The 17826-nt window shown below is 44.6% G+C and overlaps 2 protein-coding genes and 1 pseudogene across 3 annotated transcripts; all 3 read left to right on the top strand.

The window, feature by feature from the left end:
- The first annotated feature begins 418 nt into the window (after positions 1-418).
- Positions 419-1552, top strand: S100A8 (S100 calcium binding protein A8). 2 transcript variants are annotated; one of them, XM_017513292.2, is made up of 3 exons: positions 419-565; positions 1036-1198; positions 1352-1552. In XM_017513292.2, the coding sequence occupies exons 2-3, from the start codon at positions 1058-1060 to the stop codon at positions 1478-1480; spliced, it is 270 nt and encodes an 89-aa protein (XP_017368781.1). In that variant the 5' UTR covers positions 419-565; positions 1036-1057; the 3' UTR covers positions 1481-1552. The 2 variants fall into 2 exon arrangements, with proteins under 2 accessions (XP_017368781.1, XP_017368782.1); XM_017513293.1 differs by having other exon boundaries at positions 425-565; positions 1019-1198.
- A 3137-nt stretch (positions 1553-4689) lies between these two features.
- On the top strand, positions 4690-10882 carry LOC108292491 (annotated as a pseudogene).
- Positions 10883-14696: 3814 nt separating this feature from the next.
- S100A12 (S100 calcium binding protein A12) lies at positions 14697-16320 on the top strand. Its single transcript, XM_017513291.2, has 3 exons — positions 14697-14818; positions 15410-15567; positions 16060-16320. The coding sequence occupies exons 2-3, from the start codon at positions 15430-15432 to the stop codon at positions 16198-16200; spliced, it is 279 nt and encodes a 92-aa protein (XP_017368780.1). The 5' UTR covers positions 14697-14818; positions 15410-15429; the 3' UTR covers positions 16201-16320.
- The last annotated feature ends 1506 nt before the right edge of the window (positions 16321-17826 follow it).

The raw sequence follows: 17826 nt of genomic DNA, 5'->3' as shown, positions 1-17826 counted from the left end.
AAGCATTCACCCACCCACCCAAAACAACAACAACAACAGTTTTGGTTTTTCATAATGAGAACAATAGTTTTCAGTACTAAAAGCCAGCAGCCAGGGCAAGTGTTCTCAACCCCTTTGCTGTCTTTGGACCCTTTCAAATTCTGGTAGAAGCCATGGAGGAATGTTCTCATTGAGTGCACGCACTCAAAATGATGCACTCAGTTTCAATTCAATTTCAGGGATGTATAGCCTGACCATCAATGCAGGGGATTAGTGATCCCAAGAGAGGAGAGGGCATAGAGTTTCCCAGAAAAAGAGCCCCACTTCCTGCTTTTTCCTTCTGGGCACAACTGCCCAGCAAATGCCTTCCTCTTTCCACTTCTCCTACCGCCCCACCCCAAATTTTCATTCTGCACAGTGATTGCCACATTCACCTGGTTGAGAAACCAGAGACTGTAGCAACGCTGGCAGGGAGCAGCTGTCTCTGATGGCCTGAAGCTGTGGGCGCTGGCCAGCCTCACCGCTATAAAAGGAAGCTGCCGCTCAGCCCTGCATGTCTGTTGTCAGCTGTCTTTCAGAAGACCTGGTAAGTGCGGCTGTCTGGATTGGCCCCACACTTTGGGCTTCTCTTGGGGAGGGTCAGGGAAGTGGAGCAGCCTTCCAGAGAGAGGAGAGAGGAAGCTCAGGGAGGTCTGGAACAAAGATACTCCCGACGGTGGGGAGTGAGGCAGGGATAAGGAAGAAGGGTGTCCTCCAGCACCTTCCAGTGGGCAAGGGCGCATGTGTCCTAGGCTGGACCTTTGTTGGGCAGAGGGTGGGGTGGTAAGGAAAGGTCGGTGTGTGTGCACATGGCTCTGTGTGAACAGACCCTTCCCCTTTCCACACCTGCATGCCTGTTCTCCACCCTTCCCATCACAGCCATAGCCATCTGCTAGTTGGGTTATTTGGAGAGTGGGCAGGACAAGGCTATCGCTTGGGGCATGAACACTCTGCGTTCTGCTCTGGGTAGATGCATACTCCCTGCCATGGGATTCCCCAGAGGGTTCTGTCTTTCAGGTGAGGCAAGTCTGTGGGCACCATGCTGACCGATCTGGAGAATGCCTTGAACTCCCTCATCGAAGTCTACCACAAGTACTCCCTGATAAAGGGGAATTACCACTCCATCTACAGGGACGATCTGAAGAAATTGCTGGAGACCGAGTGTCCTGCGTATATAAATGTGAGGAGAGGGGCTGGGTGTGGTGGGGGCTCTCTGCCTGGTCCTGGGGGTGCCCTGGGCCCGTGGTCCTCCCTGCCGCCCTTCGTAGATGGCCCTGCCTTGGCTCTCTCTGAGATCTTTAAACTCTGGCTTCTTTCTCCTCAATCTTGACAGAAAAAGAGTGCAGAAGCCTGGTTCAACGAGTTGGATATCAACAGCGATAATGCAATTAACTTCCAGGAGTTCCTCATATTGGTGGTAAAGGTGGGCGTGGCAGCCCACAAAGAAAGCCACAAAGAGTAGCTGAGTTACTGGGTCCAGAGGCTGGGCCCCCGGACATGTACCTGCAGAATAATAAAGTCATCAATACCTCAAGCCTCTCTTGCTCATGCTTTTGTGGGATGAGGTTCCTCAGGGTGGAGGGAGGGTTGGAAAACTCAAAGGAAGAAAAATAAACCTATGTTATCTGCCTGCCCCCCAACAAGCCTTTCCTGCCTTACTCCTCATCTGGCTTCTGTCCCACACTCCCTTCCGGCCCCACTCTCTTGAGCCATGGATTTGAGGCTTAAGGATTCTAAAAAGTCCATGACACTGTAGCTGATTATTTTACTAGTAGTTCTGAAATGGGTTGGGGATTTGGGAACGGGGCGGTATAAGAAAAACTCATACTGTTCTCTAAGCTAAATTTTAGTTTCCAGCTAAATGTCTTAGATGTGGCTCTTAGAAAATTAGGGTGATAGCTACATAGAAGTGTGTGTGTGTGTGTGTGTGGAGAGAGAGAGAGAGAGAGAGAGAGAGAGAGGGGGACAGGCTGATTCTGTGTGTGGTGTGATGTAGGTGGACAATGTTTAGAGTTCTACATTAATAGGATAGTTCCCACACCTGACCCCACCCCTATAGTTTGTCCTTGGGGATTTTGAAAATTTTTCCTCCCTCTCTACTCCCAACCTCCCAACTCAATTAAATAATAAAGGAATGGGCAAATAGGAAAATAAATTAGTAAAACTTAAGTCAAAGAATAGGTTATTCAAATGTTACCCTGTGGGATTCTATGCTTTGGTGATCAGAGAATTATCTTAAAAAAAAAAAAACAAAAAGCTTCCCAAGGGCCTGGAACAAGGGGAAGGCCAGAAGATGAATGGTTCTTATATGAGATGGGGATTAAAAGAAAGAAGAAAATGAAGGGGCACCTTTTGACAAGAACAGAACCCCAAACTGGATTTTCATGCTGTGGTGTGGGGAATTTTTTGTTGTCCTCACTTAGGTGCTGAGGCAATGGCATTAGTGATGCTTAAGAAGGTAGGAAGCTGTCACCAGAATCACTAAACCAGGGTTCTTAACTTGTCTGTCTATACATCTCTGAAATTGGATTGAAATTGATTGCATCATTTTGAGGGCATGCACTAAGTGAGAACATTCCTTCACGACTTCTATCAGAATCTCAAAAAGGCCCAAACACCTCAAAAAGATTAAGAACACTTGTCCTGTTTACTAGTTTTTAGTAAGAAAAGGCTAAGTATTTGTCTGTCTGTCTGTCTGTCTCTCTCTCTCTCTCTGTCTCTCTCTCTTTCTCTTTTGACACAGGGTCTTGCTCTGTCACCTGGACTAGAGTACCATGGCATGATCATGGCTCACTGCAGCCTCGAACACCTGGGCTCAAGCAGTCCTCCCACCTCAGCCTCTTTAGTAGCTGGGACTACAGGCATGAGACACTGCACTTGGCTAATTTTTAATTTTTTTTTTTTGGTAGAGGTTGGGACTTGCTATGTTACCCAGGCTAGTCTCAAACTCCTGGACTCAAGCGATCCTCCTACCTTGGCCTCCCAAAGTGCTGAGATTGTAACCGTGATCCACACCACGTCTGGCCAAAAGGTGGAGTATTTTTATGGCTATTGTTGTTTTGGGTGGGTGGTGGATGCTTTGTGGCGACATAGGTTGTTGCCAGGGGCTAAATCAATTCCTATCCTGCTGCCCACACTCCTCCACAGCCCTCCTGCTCTGTGAAGCTGGGGATACGCCCTGGCATGGAGGATGGAGGCTGCCTGGTGTCCCTCTGCACTGCACAAGGGCCCCAGCCACTGCCTAAACACAGTCGACAGTGGCTGAACAAAAGACCTTCTTTCAATGGAAAAGATTTTCCTGTTTATTTCACCACTTGGGAACCAGAACAATTTGGTTGGGTCCAGAACTCCCACTTTCTGCCCTCCCGCCTGGGGAATTCAGTCTAAATACAAATGCGCTGTAGAGGGGAGAAAAAACTACCAACACGTATGGCGGGGTATGGTGGATTGTGCGTGTGTGTGCGTGCGTGCGTGTGCGTGCGTGTGTGCGCACGTGTCAGGGTCGGAGTGCAACCTATCACAGTGCTTTTGATTCCCCTTGAAAGTGCACTGTTGGAGTTGCTTTCAATTGCTTCTTTGTGAGGAGAGTTACTAAATACAGCAGGGAGACTTCCACCCTCGCTGGCAAATTATTGTGCCTGGAACCCCAGGATCATGGGCCGAAGAGAGGACGCTAACTCTGGGGTAGTGGAGGGGAGGGATTATTTGGAGAAGCTAGACATGCTTCATGCCTAAGAGGAGGAGAGGAGGTGGCCAATTTCCTAGGATTTCAGGAGGAGCAAACCCTTTTCCCACACTCTAGCAGAATGCCACTCGATTAACTGGCTTCCAGTGCCGAAGTTTACACACTTCAGGTCACTGGGCTTCTTCCTGCAGTAGACCTTAATCATATAAAGTGCAGATGAACAGAGAAACGTTAACAGTTTAAGTCCTTATTCACCAATGTTTTAATTACCAAACAATTTTATTTGTTACCTAACATATTAGTGAAAATGGTTGGCAGCCAGCTGAACATTAAGGCTGGGATCTAAGATGGGGTGGGAAAATCTAGTCAGCAGAATACGGAGATGGGCTTCTGTGGGGCAAGGAGGAATTGTTTTCTTTTCAGTTTTGCCGAAGGATATCTATCCATCCCTCCAAGCCACTGCTTCTACTCAAGTCAGGAGTGTGGAATACAGTCCGCATTGCAGAAACAGAGGTTATGCAGCTCTGAGAGGCACCGCAGTGATGTTGCTGTAATTTTCTCCAACACATAGTCCAAAGGTGAGCAGCTGGACCAAACGTGGCCTAGGCAAAAAAAGGTGGGAAATGTTCCAGGGTTTACTAAGCCACGTTTCAGATCAACTCAACATTTAGGGGATCTCATGGGAGAAAAGATAGTAACAGGAGTATGCAAAAGGAGTGAGCACCCCGATTCTGCCTCTCGGCTATCCACATCGGCGGTGGTGGTGGTGATATGTGCATGTGTGTGTCAAGGTGGTGGGGGGCAACCTATCCCAGTGCCTTTGATTCCCTTGAAAGTGCACTGTTGGACTTGCTGTCAATGCATTCTTGTGGAGAGAGTTACTATTCTCAGTTGTCTGCCTTTACTTGGGAGTCCAATAAGTCTGCTTCCTCTGAGCCCACCAGAAGGGGGAGACGGCTTAGCCCTTTGGAGTTTCACCGTAAGCGATGGGCACTGGTTGTGAAGAATTGGGTCAACAGTTGATTCTTGAGTGCACAGCTGGGCAGGGTAGGTGGCCCAGCTGGCACTGGCCATCTGGAGAAGAGGAAAAGTGAGAGAGGCAGGCCTTGGAAGCTTTGTAGAGGACTCAGGCTTGGAGACAAGACTGTGCCCGTTACTGAAACCACTGACTGAGCAGAATCAGACAGGACCTGTGGCCCAGAGCAAGGGGATTTTGTTTCCTGTTTCCCCAGCTACAAAAGAAGAACAAGGGAGTGGGAAGTTTAGAAATAAGTAGGTTAGCAGGAAATCTCATGCAACGTTTGAGCCCACAAAGGAGAACTTGGCTCACCAATTAAAGCAGATCCGGCCACTGGGTCCTGTAAGAATGACCTGTCTGAAATCTTGCTTCTCCTTCCAAGTTCTTTGCCCAAGGGTCCTGTGTTCCTAGTGGTTGTGACGAAAGTCTTGAAGAGCATGGGGAGGATCTGGACTTGGGCAATCAGTCTACAGTGGCTGAGCAAAAGACCTTATTCCAATGGAAAAGATTTTCCTGTCGATCCCTCCACTTGGGAACCAGAACAATTTTGACTGGGTCCAGAGCCCAGCCCATTTTCTGCTCTCCTGCCTGTGGGAATCCAGTCTTAATTCAAATGGGCTGAAGAGGGGAGGGAAAGCTGCCAACACTTACTGGGCTCCAGCTGGGTGTCAGTGTGAAAGAAAAAAAAATCATCTCAAACCTGGAAAAAGGCAAAATGGTGACTGCTTATATTGTGACCTCATGCTAGAGTCTGTTGAGTAAAAGCAGGTCCTCACTATTAGTCCTCATCTGACACTTAGGAGAAAAGTGTCAGCAAAGTAAGTTTGATAGCAATTCATAACAAATGAAGGACAGTTTGCCTCTGCTGGATGGGTCAGTATGGCTTTAGAGGCTGGTCAAAATGCAAACCCCAAAACTGTTAGGGTTTTTGTCACCCTATGAAAAGTCAAAAGACTTGTATCTAGTCTTGTGTCGAAATGAAGAATCTTAGGCATTACTTTCTAACAGTCTTTTATATTCTTAATATCCTTCAAACCAGTTCAAAAGTCTCCCCTGCTGGTTCTCTTTTTAATGAACTGACACTAAAATTTTGACACAGGCCCATGATTTTTTGTTAGTGATTTTGCTTTTTAGCTCAAGACATGGTGGTAACTTGTTCCTCATAACAACCCTAGGAGAGGGGTAATTACTATTTCCATTTTGTAGATGAGTAGACTCAGAAACTTGACAAAGCTTATGAATCTGGCAAGTGGCAGAGGTAGAATCAGATCTCTGCTGTCTCCAGGCAAGAGACCCTGATTAAAATATGAAGGTGCTTCTTTTAGCCATTTTCCACCCTGGGTGTGGATGGGCCAGCCCTTCCTTGCCTGCCTGCCTGGGCTCTTTCTCCTCAGCCCCTGAAGGGTCTCTGCTGTCCAGAGGGAGAAGTAGGGAGAGCAGGTACCAGATGAGCTTCTCTCTGGGGCCACTCTCCCCTGCCCAGGGCTATACCTGGCATGCCTCAGGGCCTGAAGGACTGGTAGTTCTTTCCTGGTGTGAGCAATCATCTGGGAAGGATAATTTCCCCACATATAGAGGAAGAGGATTGATGTTTTGATTGTCCTAAGCTCTTAGGGGTTGTCCCAGTAACAATTACGTCTTCTTCATGGGGTGGAGGAGCTTTCCTTCCAGTATTAGGAGATTTGTAAATTCCCCTGTGATCTAAAACGTTGCTGAATCAGCCACCCATGTACTCAGAGCATTTGCATGCTGGAATAGTTCACCTGTGGCCTATTGCCAGTGTGACTGGGGTCCCAACAACCATTGGCAGTTCTGATTGGAGAGTGATGGCCTCGGTGCAGGTTACCTAGAAAATAGACATGCAATCAGACAGATTTTCAGCGTCATCAGTGCTATGGGAAAGTAGGCACATCATGCAACTTACTTTGCCAACTAACTCACGGCTAAATCAGACACGGGCTTCCTACATTTGAACTAGAGACTTTCACAATGACAGCTCCCTGACTGAAGTTACACGTGCTCCTCTGGCTAATATATTTCTTTGGGTGGTATACTGTAGAATACCTGTTGTCATCAGATAGAACATGCTGTTTTGGAATTTGGGGTCCTCAAGTGTTTGTGCAAAATGACACTCTGAGCTGGAAGGGCTTCTGACATTGCAGGGTTGCCTGAGATACTCTGCCAGGAAGGCACTCTGACAGCTGATTCCATTTTCCTGCCTGTGTCCTCCTACCTGGCATAGGTGTACACGCCCTGGGAAAAATGGTACCCAACTTGTCACTGACTATGTCAGTGATAAGTAATGCTACCACCTGGGCTATTTAGGACCAATGAGACTCACTGAACTTGTTAGCTGAGCTGGTGATGAACACCTGAACAGCCCCTGATCGTCTGTTGGCAAAGCAGAGTGGCCTTCGGTTGTTGCCAACACCTCCTGCTGTACCCTAGTAAACACCTCAGATATTGTACAGACACAGGGGAGGGGATCCAGAGGCAGACCCAGCACATTGGTTTCAAACAGTGAGACCATCTGAAGGATCCTTCTTTGGCCTCTTTGTAAAAAAATTTTTTATTTTAGATTCAGGGTATACATGTGCAGGTTTGTTACGTGGGTATACTGCATGGTGACGAGGTTTGGGCTGCTAATGATCTCATTGGCCAAATAGTGAACCTAGAACCTGTTAGGTAGCTTTTCAGCCCCGGTGCCCTCCCTGCCCTCCCTCCTTTTGGAATCCCCAGTGTGTACTGCTCCCATCTTTATGTCTGTGTCTACTCAGGGTTTAGCTGTCATTTATAAGTGAGAACTTCTGGTATTTGGTTTTCTGTTTCTACATTAATTCACTTAGCGTAATGGCCTCCAGCTGCATCAGCTTTGCTGCAAAGGACATAATTGTGTTCTTTTTTATAGCTGTGTAGTGCTGACATATATGACATATATGTACTACATTTTCTTTATCCAATCCACCATTGATAGGTACCTGGGTGGATTCCATTTCTTTGCTATTGTGAACAGTGCTTTGGTAAACATATGAGTGCAGATGTCTTTTCCTTTGTGTATATAGTCAGTAATGAGATTGATGTGTTGAATGGCAATTCTATTTTTAGTTCTTTGAGAAGTCTCTAAACTGCTAAACTAATTTGCATTTCTACAAACAGTGTATAATCATTCCCTTTTCTCTACAACCTTGCCAACATCTGTTATTTTTTGACTTTTAAATGATAGTCATCTTGACTGGTGTGAGATGATACTTGATTGTGGTTTTGATTCACATCTCTCTGATGATTAGTTTTTTCATATGTTTGTTGGCTACTTGTGTTTCTTTTTTGGAGAAATGTCTCTTCATGTCCTTTGCCCTCTTTTTAACGGGGTTGTTTTCTTTTTGTTAAGTTGTTGGCATTTCCTGTAGATTTCTGGATATTAGCCCTTTGTCAAATGCGTAGTTTGTGAATATTTTCTCCCATTCTGTAGATTGTCTGTTTACTCTATTAGTTTCTTTCACTGTGTGGAAGCTTTTTAGTTTAATTAGGTCCTATATCAACTTTCATTTGTGTTTTATTGCTTTTGAGGACTTAATCATAAATTTTTTGCCTAGAACATGTCTAGAAGAGTAGTTCCAAGGTTTTTTCCAAGATTTTAGTAGTTTAAAGTCTTACATTTAAGTCTTTAATCCTTCTTGAGTTAATTTTTGTATATGGTGAGAAGTAGGGGTCCAGTTTTTTCATTCTTCTGCATATGGTTAGTCAGTTTCCCCAGCACCGTTTATTGAATAGGGTTTCCTTTCCCTATTGTCTATTTTTACCAACTTTGTTCAAGATCAGTTGGTTGTAGGTATGTGGCTTTATTTCAGTGGTTTCTGTAGGTTTGTAGTTCTCCTTGTAGAGGTCTTTCACCTCGCTGGTTAGATGTTTTCTTAGGTTTTTAATTTTTTTTGTGTGGCTATTGTGAATGGAATTGCATCTTTGATTTGGTTCTCAGCTTGAATATTATTGGTATATAGAAATGCTACTGATTTTTGTATGTTTATTTTGTTTTCTGAGACTTTGCTGAAGTTGTTTATCAGGTCTAGGAGTCTTTTGGCAGAATCCTTAGAGTTTTCTGGACATAGAATCATACTGTCAGTGAAGAGAGGTCATTTGACTTCCTCTTTTCAAATTTGGGTGCATTTTATCTATTTCTCATGCCTAATTGCTCTGGCTAGGACTTTTAGAACTATGTTGAATAGGAATAGTGAGAGTAGGCATCCTTGTCTTGTTCCAGTTCTTAGGCAGAATGCACTCAACTTGTGCTTATCCAGTATGATGTCAACTGTGGGTTTGTCATAGATGGCTCTCATTATTTTGAGGTATGTTCCTTTGATGCCTAGTTTATTGAGAGCTTTTATCATGAAGAAACGTTCAATTTTTATGGAATGCCTTTTTTTTGCATCAGTTGAGATGATCATATAGTTTTTGTTTTTAATTCTGTTTATGTGGTGAATCACATGTATTTATTTGCATATGTTGAACCATCCTTGCATCCCAGGAATGAAGCCCACTTAATTGGCAAATTAACTTTTTGACATGCTCCTGTATTTGATTTTCTAGTATTTTGTTGAAGATTTTTATGTCTATGCCCATCAGGGATATTGGTCTGTAGTTTTATTTTTTTTTGTTGGGCCTTTGCCAGATTTTGGTGTCATGATGATGCTGGTTTCATAGAATGAGTTAGGGAGGAGTTCCTTCTCAATTTTTTTGCAATAATTTCTTTAGGATTGATACCAGCTCTTCTTTGTAGATCTAGTAGAATTTGGCTATGAATCCATCTGATACAGGGTTGTGTTTTTGTTGATGTTGTCATTAGGTGTTTTATTACTGATTCAATTTCATTACTTCGTTATTGGTCTGTTCAGAAATTCTATTTCTTCTTGACTCAATCTTCTTGACTCAATCTTGTGTTTTCAGGAATGTATTCATTTCCTCTAGATTTTCCAGTTTGTATGCATACAGATGTTCATATCTCTGAGGATCTCTTGTAATTCTGTGGAATCAGTGGTAATGTCACCGTTGTCATTTCTGATTGTGCTTATTTTGATCTCTTAATCTAGCTAATGGTCTATCAATCTCGTGTATCCTTTCAAAAAGGCAAGTTTTCCTTTCACTGATCCTTTGTATGGCTTTCTGGGTCTCAATTCATTTAGTTCTGCTCTCATTTTAGTTACCACTTTTCTTCTGCTAGCTTTGGGTTTAGTTTGTTCTTGTTTTTCTAATTCCTTTAGCTGTGAGGCTAGGTTGTTAATTTGAGATCTTTCTGTTAGTATCTTCTTGATATAGGCATTTGGCGTTATAAAATTCCCTCTTGGGGGAATCAGAGAGCGAGGCCTGCGCGCGCACTGGCGAGCTGGCCGGGGCCGCAGAGGCCGAGGACACCGCAGCAGCGGTGCAGCGGGCAGGGCGAGGTGGTCCGCGCTCCTGGAAACGGGCTCGCACTCGCGCCCCTGCGCCCAGGGTGATGATGGTCGCGCCCTGGAGGCGGTTCTACTCCAAAAGCTGCTGCCTATGCTGCCGTGTCTGCGTTGGCGCCATCCTGCTCGGTGTCTGGTACCTGATCATCAATGCTATGGTACTGTTGCTTTTACTGAGTGCCCTGGCTGATCCGGATCAGTATGACTTTCCAAGTTCTGAAGTGGGAGGTGACTTTGAGTTCACGGAGGATGCCACCATGTGCATTGCCATTGCGATTTCCCTTCTCATGATCCTGATATGTGCTATGACTACGGAGCATACAAGCAACACACAGCCTGGATCATCCCATTCTTCTGTTACAAGATCTTTGATTTTGCGCTGAACACCTTGGTTGCAATCACTGTGCTTGTTTATCTAAACTCCATTCAGGAATACATAGGACAACTGCCTCCTAATTTTCCCTGCAGAGGTGATGTCATGTCAGTGAATCCTACCTGTTTGCTCCTTATTATTCTTCTATTTATTAGCATTACCCTGACTTTTAAGGGTTACTTTGTTAGCTGTGTTTGGAACTGCTACCTAACATCAGTGGCAGGAACTCCTCCGATGTCCTGGCTTATGTTACCAGCAATGACACTACAGTACTGCCACCCCCGTATGATGACGCCACTGTGAATGGTGCTGCCAAGGAACCTCCGCCCCGCTACGCGTCTGTCTAAGCCTTCGAGTGGGCGGAGCTGAGAGCAGCAGCTTGACTTTTCAGACATCTGAGCAATAGTTCTGTTATTTCACTTTTGAGGTGAGCTCTCTGAGCTTCTTTGTTGCTGAAATGCTACTTTTTAAAATTTAGATGTTAGGTTGAAGCCTGTAGTTTTCAACATATGCTTTGCTAGAACACTGTGAGAGATTCGCCGTAGAATTCTTTCTGTAGGATTGAGGGAGTAATGGACTTCACTAACCTTCCCTAGGCACTGAAACGTCCCCCAAATCTAGATGGATCTAGAGTCAGAGGAGTCTGGCTTCGTACTTGCTGGGGCCCAAAGTTGGGCAGTCAGTCACACATTTTCTCTCTGTTCCCTCTCTTTTGAAAGTGTAACATAAAACCAAAAATAGACAACATTTTCTTAAACCATTCCAAAGTAGAGAACAAAACCTTATGAAAACAGGAATGTCAATTGTGTGATCATCATTCTAATTAAGTAAATAGAAGTCCTTATATATGTGTTACAAGAATTTCCACCATAACGTCCTCTATGACTTAAGTTCCATGACAGTTTGCTTTTGGTGGTAAAGGATTTTCTCCACGGCCTGAATTAAGACCATTAGAGAGCACCAGGCACTGGGAGCAGTAACCATCTGATGACTGTTCTTGTGCATCTCATGTCCAGGGACAGGGGGCGACGTGCCTTGTCTGTGTTAGAGGGTGGGATGGGTGTGTTTGGCACTGCATGGGATCTGGTGCTCCTCTTCTAGATCCACATCCTCACCCAGGGCCCACTTTTACTAAGTGTTCTGCCCTAGCCTGGTTCAAGGGGGTCATCCCATTGACTTGATCAAGTGGAATTGGGATATATTTATGATGTATTTGCCTAACAACATGGAAAAGGGTTTTCCTCCTTCTTTCCCTGCAAGGCACATCCTGCTGCTTTGCACTTCCAAGTATGCCTAGTCACCTTTTAAAATGTAGAAGTTTTCAGAAAAATGAGGATGGCTGTCCTTTCTGCACGTATTCTCTTGACTACCTGGATTGCAAGGGATTTTTATATATTCATATATTCAAAAGATAGCAACTCTCCTGTTGGTTCATTATTGAATGTGCTGTAAATGAAGTCTTTTGCAATTAAAATGAGATTTGCCTACATCCAAGATGAAAAAAATTTCCCTCCTAACACCACTTTTGGTACTTTTCAGATGCTTTGATATGTTGTATCTCTATTTTTGTTTGTTTCAAAGAATTTTTTGACTTCTGCCTTAATTTTGTTGTTTCTCCAAAAAGTCAGGTGCAAGTTGTTTAGTTTCCATTTACTTGTCTGGTTTTGAGATTTCCTCTTGGTGTTGATTTCTATTTTTATTCCACTGTGGTGCAAGATTTTTGGTATGATTTTGATTTTTTTGCATTTATTGAGATTTGCCGTATGACTGGGCCTGTGGTTGATCTTAGAGTATGTTCCGTGTGCAGATGAAAATAATATATATTCTGTGGTAGTTGGGTGCATTGTTCTATAGATGTCTATTAGGTTTAATTGCCAAATGTCAAATTTCAGTCCACCTGTCTACTGATGTCAGTGGGGTGTTGTCCCCTGCTTTTATTGTGTGGCTGTCAAAATCTTTTCTTAGATCGAGAAGTACTTGTTTTATAAATCTGGATGCACAAATGTTGGGTGTGTATTCACTGAGGATAAATTTCCTTGTTAAATTGAACCCTTTAACAGTATGTAATGCCCTTCTTTATCCTTTTTTACTTTATTGGCTTAAAGTCTATTGGATCTGATTCAAGAATAGCCACCTCTGTTCCTTTTTGTTTTCCATTTGTTTGATAGATCTTTCTCCATCTCTTTACCTTGAACCTACAGGTGTCACTACATGGGAGACAGGTGTTTTGAAGACCGTAGAAGGATGGCTCTTGCTTTTATATCCAATTTGCCACTGTATGTGTTTTAAGTGCAGTGTTTAGGCCATTTACACTGGAGGTTAATATTTGTATGTGAGGCTGTGTCCCTGCTTCTTTAATTTCTTCAGCAACCTCTTTCCTGGATGGCTGGGATCCTGGGCTAGTCCCTTCTCCAGGCAGATGTAAAAAAATTAAATAAATCTGAGGACCCCAAACTTACTAAGCCAGTGGGAAAAGTCAAGCTGGGAACTGGGATGTGCAAACATGCCCGCCAGGTTTGTTTCTAAATAAGATAGCTGCAAAGATAAAAAGCCATATGCCACCCTCACAATTTGCCCACAAGGAAATTCCTTGTGAGCCTCAAGGCCCTCACCCTAAAACAGTTCTACTGAATTTCACCCTGGCGGTGTAACTGATAGCTTGTCTTTACAGGTGTGGAACAGAGGACAGAACATAAAGTCATCCCGCCGCTTACCCGAGACAAATCCATATCTGCTTGCTTCCTCTGCCCTATTTTTGTTTTCTTAAGTAAAAATGCAGATTCACTGAGCCAGACGAAGGCATAAGTGACTATTTTTATACTCCCCTCCTACATGAAAATTGTGTATTCAGTGAAAGATTGATCAAAGACTTAAAAGGATGCAATCACTTGTCTCTTATCTACTGACACATTTAAAAAATATTTCTTCCTCTTTCCCCAATATCCACCCTTTCTCCTTGAATATTGAAGCCCTCAAATATTGAAGCCCTGAAATATTGAAGCCCTCAAAAATTATCTTTGGAGAAGGACATATACCTACCTCATGGGCACGCATCCTTAACTTTGCCCAAATAAACCTCCTAAAATGATTGAGACTCGCCTTGGTCATTTTTGTTGATTTACACAGGCCTGATCATCCTGCTGTGGTGGTGTCCTCCTGGGCCTAGTGAAACAAATACTGTCAATGGCTCAACAATGTTGATCTGGAGACAAACTTTTGCCTCCAGATCCAGGGAGGTCATTGGGCACATGAAATCAACTAGCTTTGCTAAGGGGGATATCTGGGTTGTGGGGTGGATGGCAGTACAGGTTCTGGCACGGCCTTGGCTGCCCAGCAATCTTACTGACCTCTGGGCATAAAACAAAGGCAGAGCGCTTTTAGATGTCCCCCAGCTTTGGTGTGACAAGGGGAACGTACAGATGAGACTTCATCCGTCCTGGGCAGGTTTCTGAGTCTTGAAGGACCACCTCTCCATGAATCCTGGGCAGTGGTTGCCCCTTGCTGCCTCTCTGTGAGTAACAAAGTTGCTTTGCTGAAACTTGCATAGTGTTCTGTCTTACCCAGCTCACGACCTTGGTCAAGTAACCTAGGTGCAGTGAACTTGCTTCACACACAGGGATTATCCTACTGCAGCTTTCTAGGTCTTTGTAATGGCCAAGTTAGAAAATGTGATGGGAAAGCGAAGGGAAGGCGGAGCAGTGTTGCTCTCTCCTTTTTTTGAAAACCTTGGAATCTTTTTTGAAAATGTATCCTCTGCTCCAGTAATGAGCTTTGCATCCCAGGATGACTTAGGAGGCGGTCTCCCTTTCTGTCTCCTTAGCTGTGTAAAGATCTTTAAGCTGATATTCCATTTGCCAAAACTAGGAGCCCCATCTGTTAAAACAAGACACCCAGGAAGTAGAATTTGTTCTCCTAGTCTTTTATTAGGGAGCAGGGAGGTAGAGCTAAACCTGAAGGCTGGGCCCCAGCTCAGAGCTAAAAAATGTGCAGGGCACCCATGTTTGGGTGGGTGGGGTAAGGGGGATTTTGTTTCAGGCTGGGCAGGAGGGTAAGATTTGGGCTGGGTACAGTCCGAGCTGCTTTTGTGGCAGCCAAAGCCACAAGTTTGAAGCTTCTCTTGAGCAACAGAGTACTTTACATAAATTGCCTCAAGATGAATCAGAGTAATTTCTTCACCCAAGGGTGAAGATGAAGCCTGGACTGATTATAAAAGCTTCCTTTGCTCAGTACCCTTCACTGCTGCCAGCTTCTTGCTGTAGCTCTGCATTCCTGTGCACTGAGGGGTAAGTGCCTTCTTCCTGGATGGGTTCTTAGGCGGTCCCCAGGGTAGTGACTGCAGGTGGCCACTTTGAAATCACAAGGTGTTGGAAGCCACAGCCCTCCACTTGCGTGAGCACCTCTGCGGTGACATTGCATTTTGGACCCAAGTAGGCCAGCTGTTGTTGTGCTAGGTACACTCAGCCCCATGACTTAAGAATGGCTAAGCGTGAGTGGGCTATGGACCATTTGTAAGGGACATGTGGCCATAGTGCCATCACCTGAGGGAAGCAAACAGCCTGGCCAATCACAGAACCCTTCCCAAGGGAGCTTGAATAAGCAATACCCTCCAAGTTATGCTCCCTGGTGGATGAGGGTATGCAACATGGGCAACTGAGGCCGATTCTTTTAGACGTTAGACAGTATTATATGTTTTCTCTTCCTCATCCTATCTACAAATGAGAAGTTCACCCTGGATCAAACAGAGCAGAGAGACCACAAAATACATATGGAGGTTATTATGCTTTCTTTAGGCCCTTGATTCAGAAAGAGAGGGGAGAGTGGATCTTGAGGGGTGGGGGAGAAGCTGTTGCTAGACCTCCCTTCTTTCCTTGAAGGATAACGTGAGGCTGGGAAGATGACTAAACTTGAGGAGCACCTGGAGGGAATCGTCAATATCTTCCACCAATACTCAGTTCGGACGGGGCATTTTGACACCCTCTCTAAGGGTGAGCTGAAGAAGCTGATGGCAAAGGAGCTTGTAAACCTCATTGAGGTAGGTGATGCCCCTCTCATTTTAAACTCCCCCCTCCCTCACCCCACTGCACTGAGGGGAGTGGCCAGGACTGGTGGAAGATGGTGGGAAAAGGACTAGGGTGGGGTTGGCCCAGGTTTGAGTGCCCAAGGATGCTCTCCCCGCTGCTGTAGGAGAGGGCCTTTCCCTCTCTCAATAACTCACTTAAGGCTCTATTCAGTTTTCCCTCTCTCTGGGTTTGTGTCCTCATATGTAAAATGGAGAGAGGCAGGGCATGGGAGGGGCTGAATGAGTGAGCTGAAGAGTATCTTCCAGGTCAAGCCTTGTTAGAGCCAGGGTAATTCATGACCATTGTATCTTCTGTTTTGTTATATTGGATTCTCCAACACAGTGTTGGCTAATGAGTTAATGTGTCTGGTTCTCCCTAACCTGAGCTCTGAGGGATAAGAGGCCTAAGAAAGGGTCTTGTGTGGAGGTTCTGAGCTCAAGGTCTCTGTTATCCTTTCCTCCTAGAATGCCAAAGATAAAGCTAAAGTTGACGAAACATTCCAAGGCCTGGATGCTAATCAAGATGATCAGGTCGACTTCCAGGAATTCGTATCCCTGTTGGCCACTGTGCTGAAGGCTTCCCACGACAATACCCACAAAGAGTAGGGAGCTCTCTGAAGGTCTTTTACCCAGCAGTGTCCCCGACGAGGGTCTTTCCTTTCCCTCACCAAAACCCAGCCTTGCCGAGGGGAGTGAGAGTTAATAAATGTACTCATGAAAAGTTCTGACTAGTGTCTGCGCACCTTTTTCTTTCCATGCCTGTGGTTCCCAAACTTGCTCACACCGTACCCCCACTCTTCTGGCAGCCTAATTTAGACCCCTTGGAACTCTTGCTCCATTTGTTCATTTGATCAACAATTATTTCATGTTTGAATGCCCACTATTAATTCATGTATTCATTCAACAAATGTTCACTGAACATCAGAGATTGGAGACACAAAATTCTTGTCCTCTTAGAGCTTGCATATTATTGGGGAGGGGATAGAAAATAAGTGAATAGACAAGCAAATAAAAATATTCATGGCTTGTGCCTGTAGCTCCAATACTCAGGAGGTTGGGACAAGAGGATTGCTGGAGTCCAAGAGTTTGAGGCTATTGTGTGCTATGATTGCACTTGTGAAGAGCGATTGCATTTCAGCATGCGATATAGCAAGATCCTGTCCTTAAACATGCATATATGATATGATATGATCAGATTATATGATACAATAGTAGTTAATGGTAAGTTATATGAAGAAAACTAAAGTAGAGAAGTAGAGTTGGGGTGGAAGGGGAAGGAAGGTGATGTTGGTTTAGATGGGACGGTCAGGGTATAGATTTGAGCACAAATCGGAAAGAAATGAAGAGGAGTGACTTGCAGATATCTAGGGGCCAAGAGTTCCTGGCAGTGAGTAGCCAAGGCTCTTGGTGGGCACATGCCTGACCTGCTCAAAGAGTAGCACAGAAGCCAGTGTACCTGGAGTAAGTGACAGAAATGGGGAGTGGTGGGAATATGGGCCTATGCCAATCAGGAGGCAGGCAACAGCAGCTTGTAGACCACGGGGAGGACCTTGGACTTTATTCTAAACGTGCTAAGGAGCCACTGGGGGGCTTTGACCAGGGGAGCGAGATGATTCCATTTATGCTTTGAAGGATGACTTTGGCTGCTTTTGTGGAGAACAGATTTTAGGGCTCAGGCAAGCAGGGAGGCTAAGAGATCAGCTGAGAAGAAATTCCCCAGGGCAACCCTATCCAAGAGAAATATAGTATGTGTAACCTAAGCTTCACTAGTAACCACATTTTAAAAAGTAAAAATAAAGGGAAAATTAATTTTAGTAACATATTTTGTTAGCCTAATAGAACCAACGTATTATCACTTCAGCTATATAAAATTATTGTTGAGATCGTTTACATCCTTTTATTTCATTGTAAGCCTTTGAAATGCATGTATTACAGTTCTAGTACACCTCATACATATGGCCATGTTTCAAATGCTCCGTGGTCATGTATAGCTCATGGCAACCATATTGGAACCTGAAGCCCTATATCATTTCAGAGATGGAGTGGGGCTGGACTAGGGCGGTGGTAATGGTGATGACAAGGGGTGGTCAGATTATGGATACATTTTGAAGGTGGGAATGGAAAAATCAAGGATTACTCCAAAGGTTTTCCCCTAAGACACTGAGGTGAATGCTAGGGATACAGAGGTAAGAGAACAAGTCCTTGCCTTAGATGCTCATCTCTGGTGGGGGA

Source organism: Cebus imitator, unplaced genomic scaffold (assembly GCF_001604975.1).
Source record: "Cebus imitator isolate Cc_AM_T3 unplaced genomic scaffold, Cebus_imitator-1.0 Scaffold491, whole genome shotgun sequence".
NCBI classification, from domain to species: Eukaryota; Metazoa; Chordata; class Mammalia; order Primates; family Cebidae; genus Cebus; species Cebus imitator.
Note: the sequence above shows the minus strand (reverse complement) of the source record. Positions and strands in the feature narration are given on the sequence as shown.

Coding starts and splice junctions, on each gene's coding strand:
- S100A8 (XM_017513292.2), top strand. CDS start 1,058: ATGCTGACCGATCTGGAGAATGCCTTGAACTCCCTCATCGAAGTCTAC. Junction 1,199..1,351: donor AGTGTCCTGCGTATATAAAT/GTGAGGAGAGGG, acceptor CAATCTTGACAG/AAAAAGAGTGCAGAAGCCTG.
- S100A12 (XM_017513291.2), top strand. CDS start 15,430: ATGACTAAACTTGAGGAGCACCTGGAGGGAATCGTCAATATCTTCCAC. Junction 15,568..16,059: donor AGCTTGTAAACCTCATTGAG/GTAGGTGATGCC, acceptor CTTTCCTCCTAG/AATGCCAAAGATAAAGCTAA.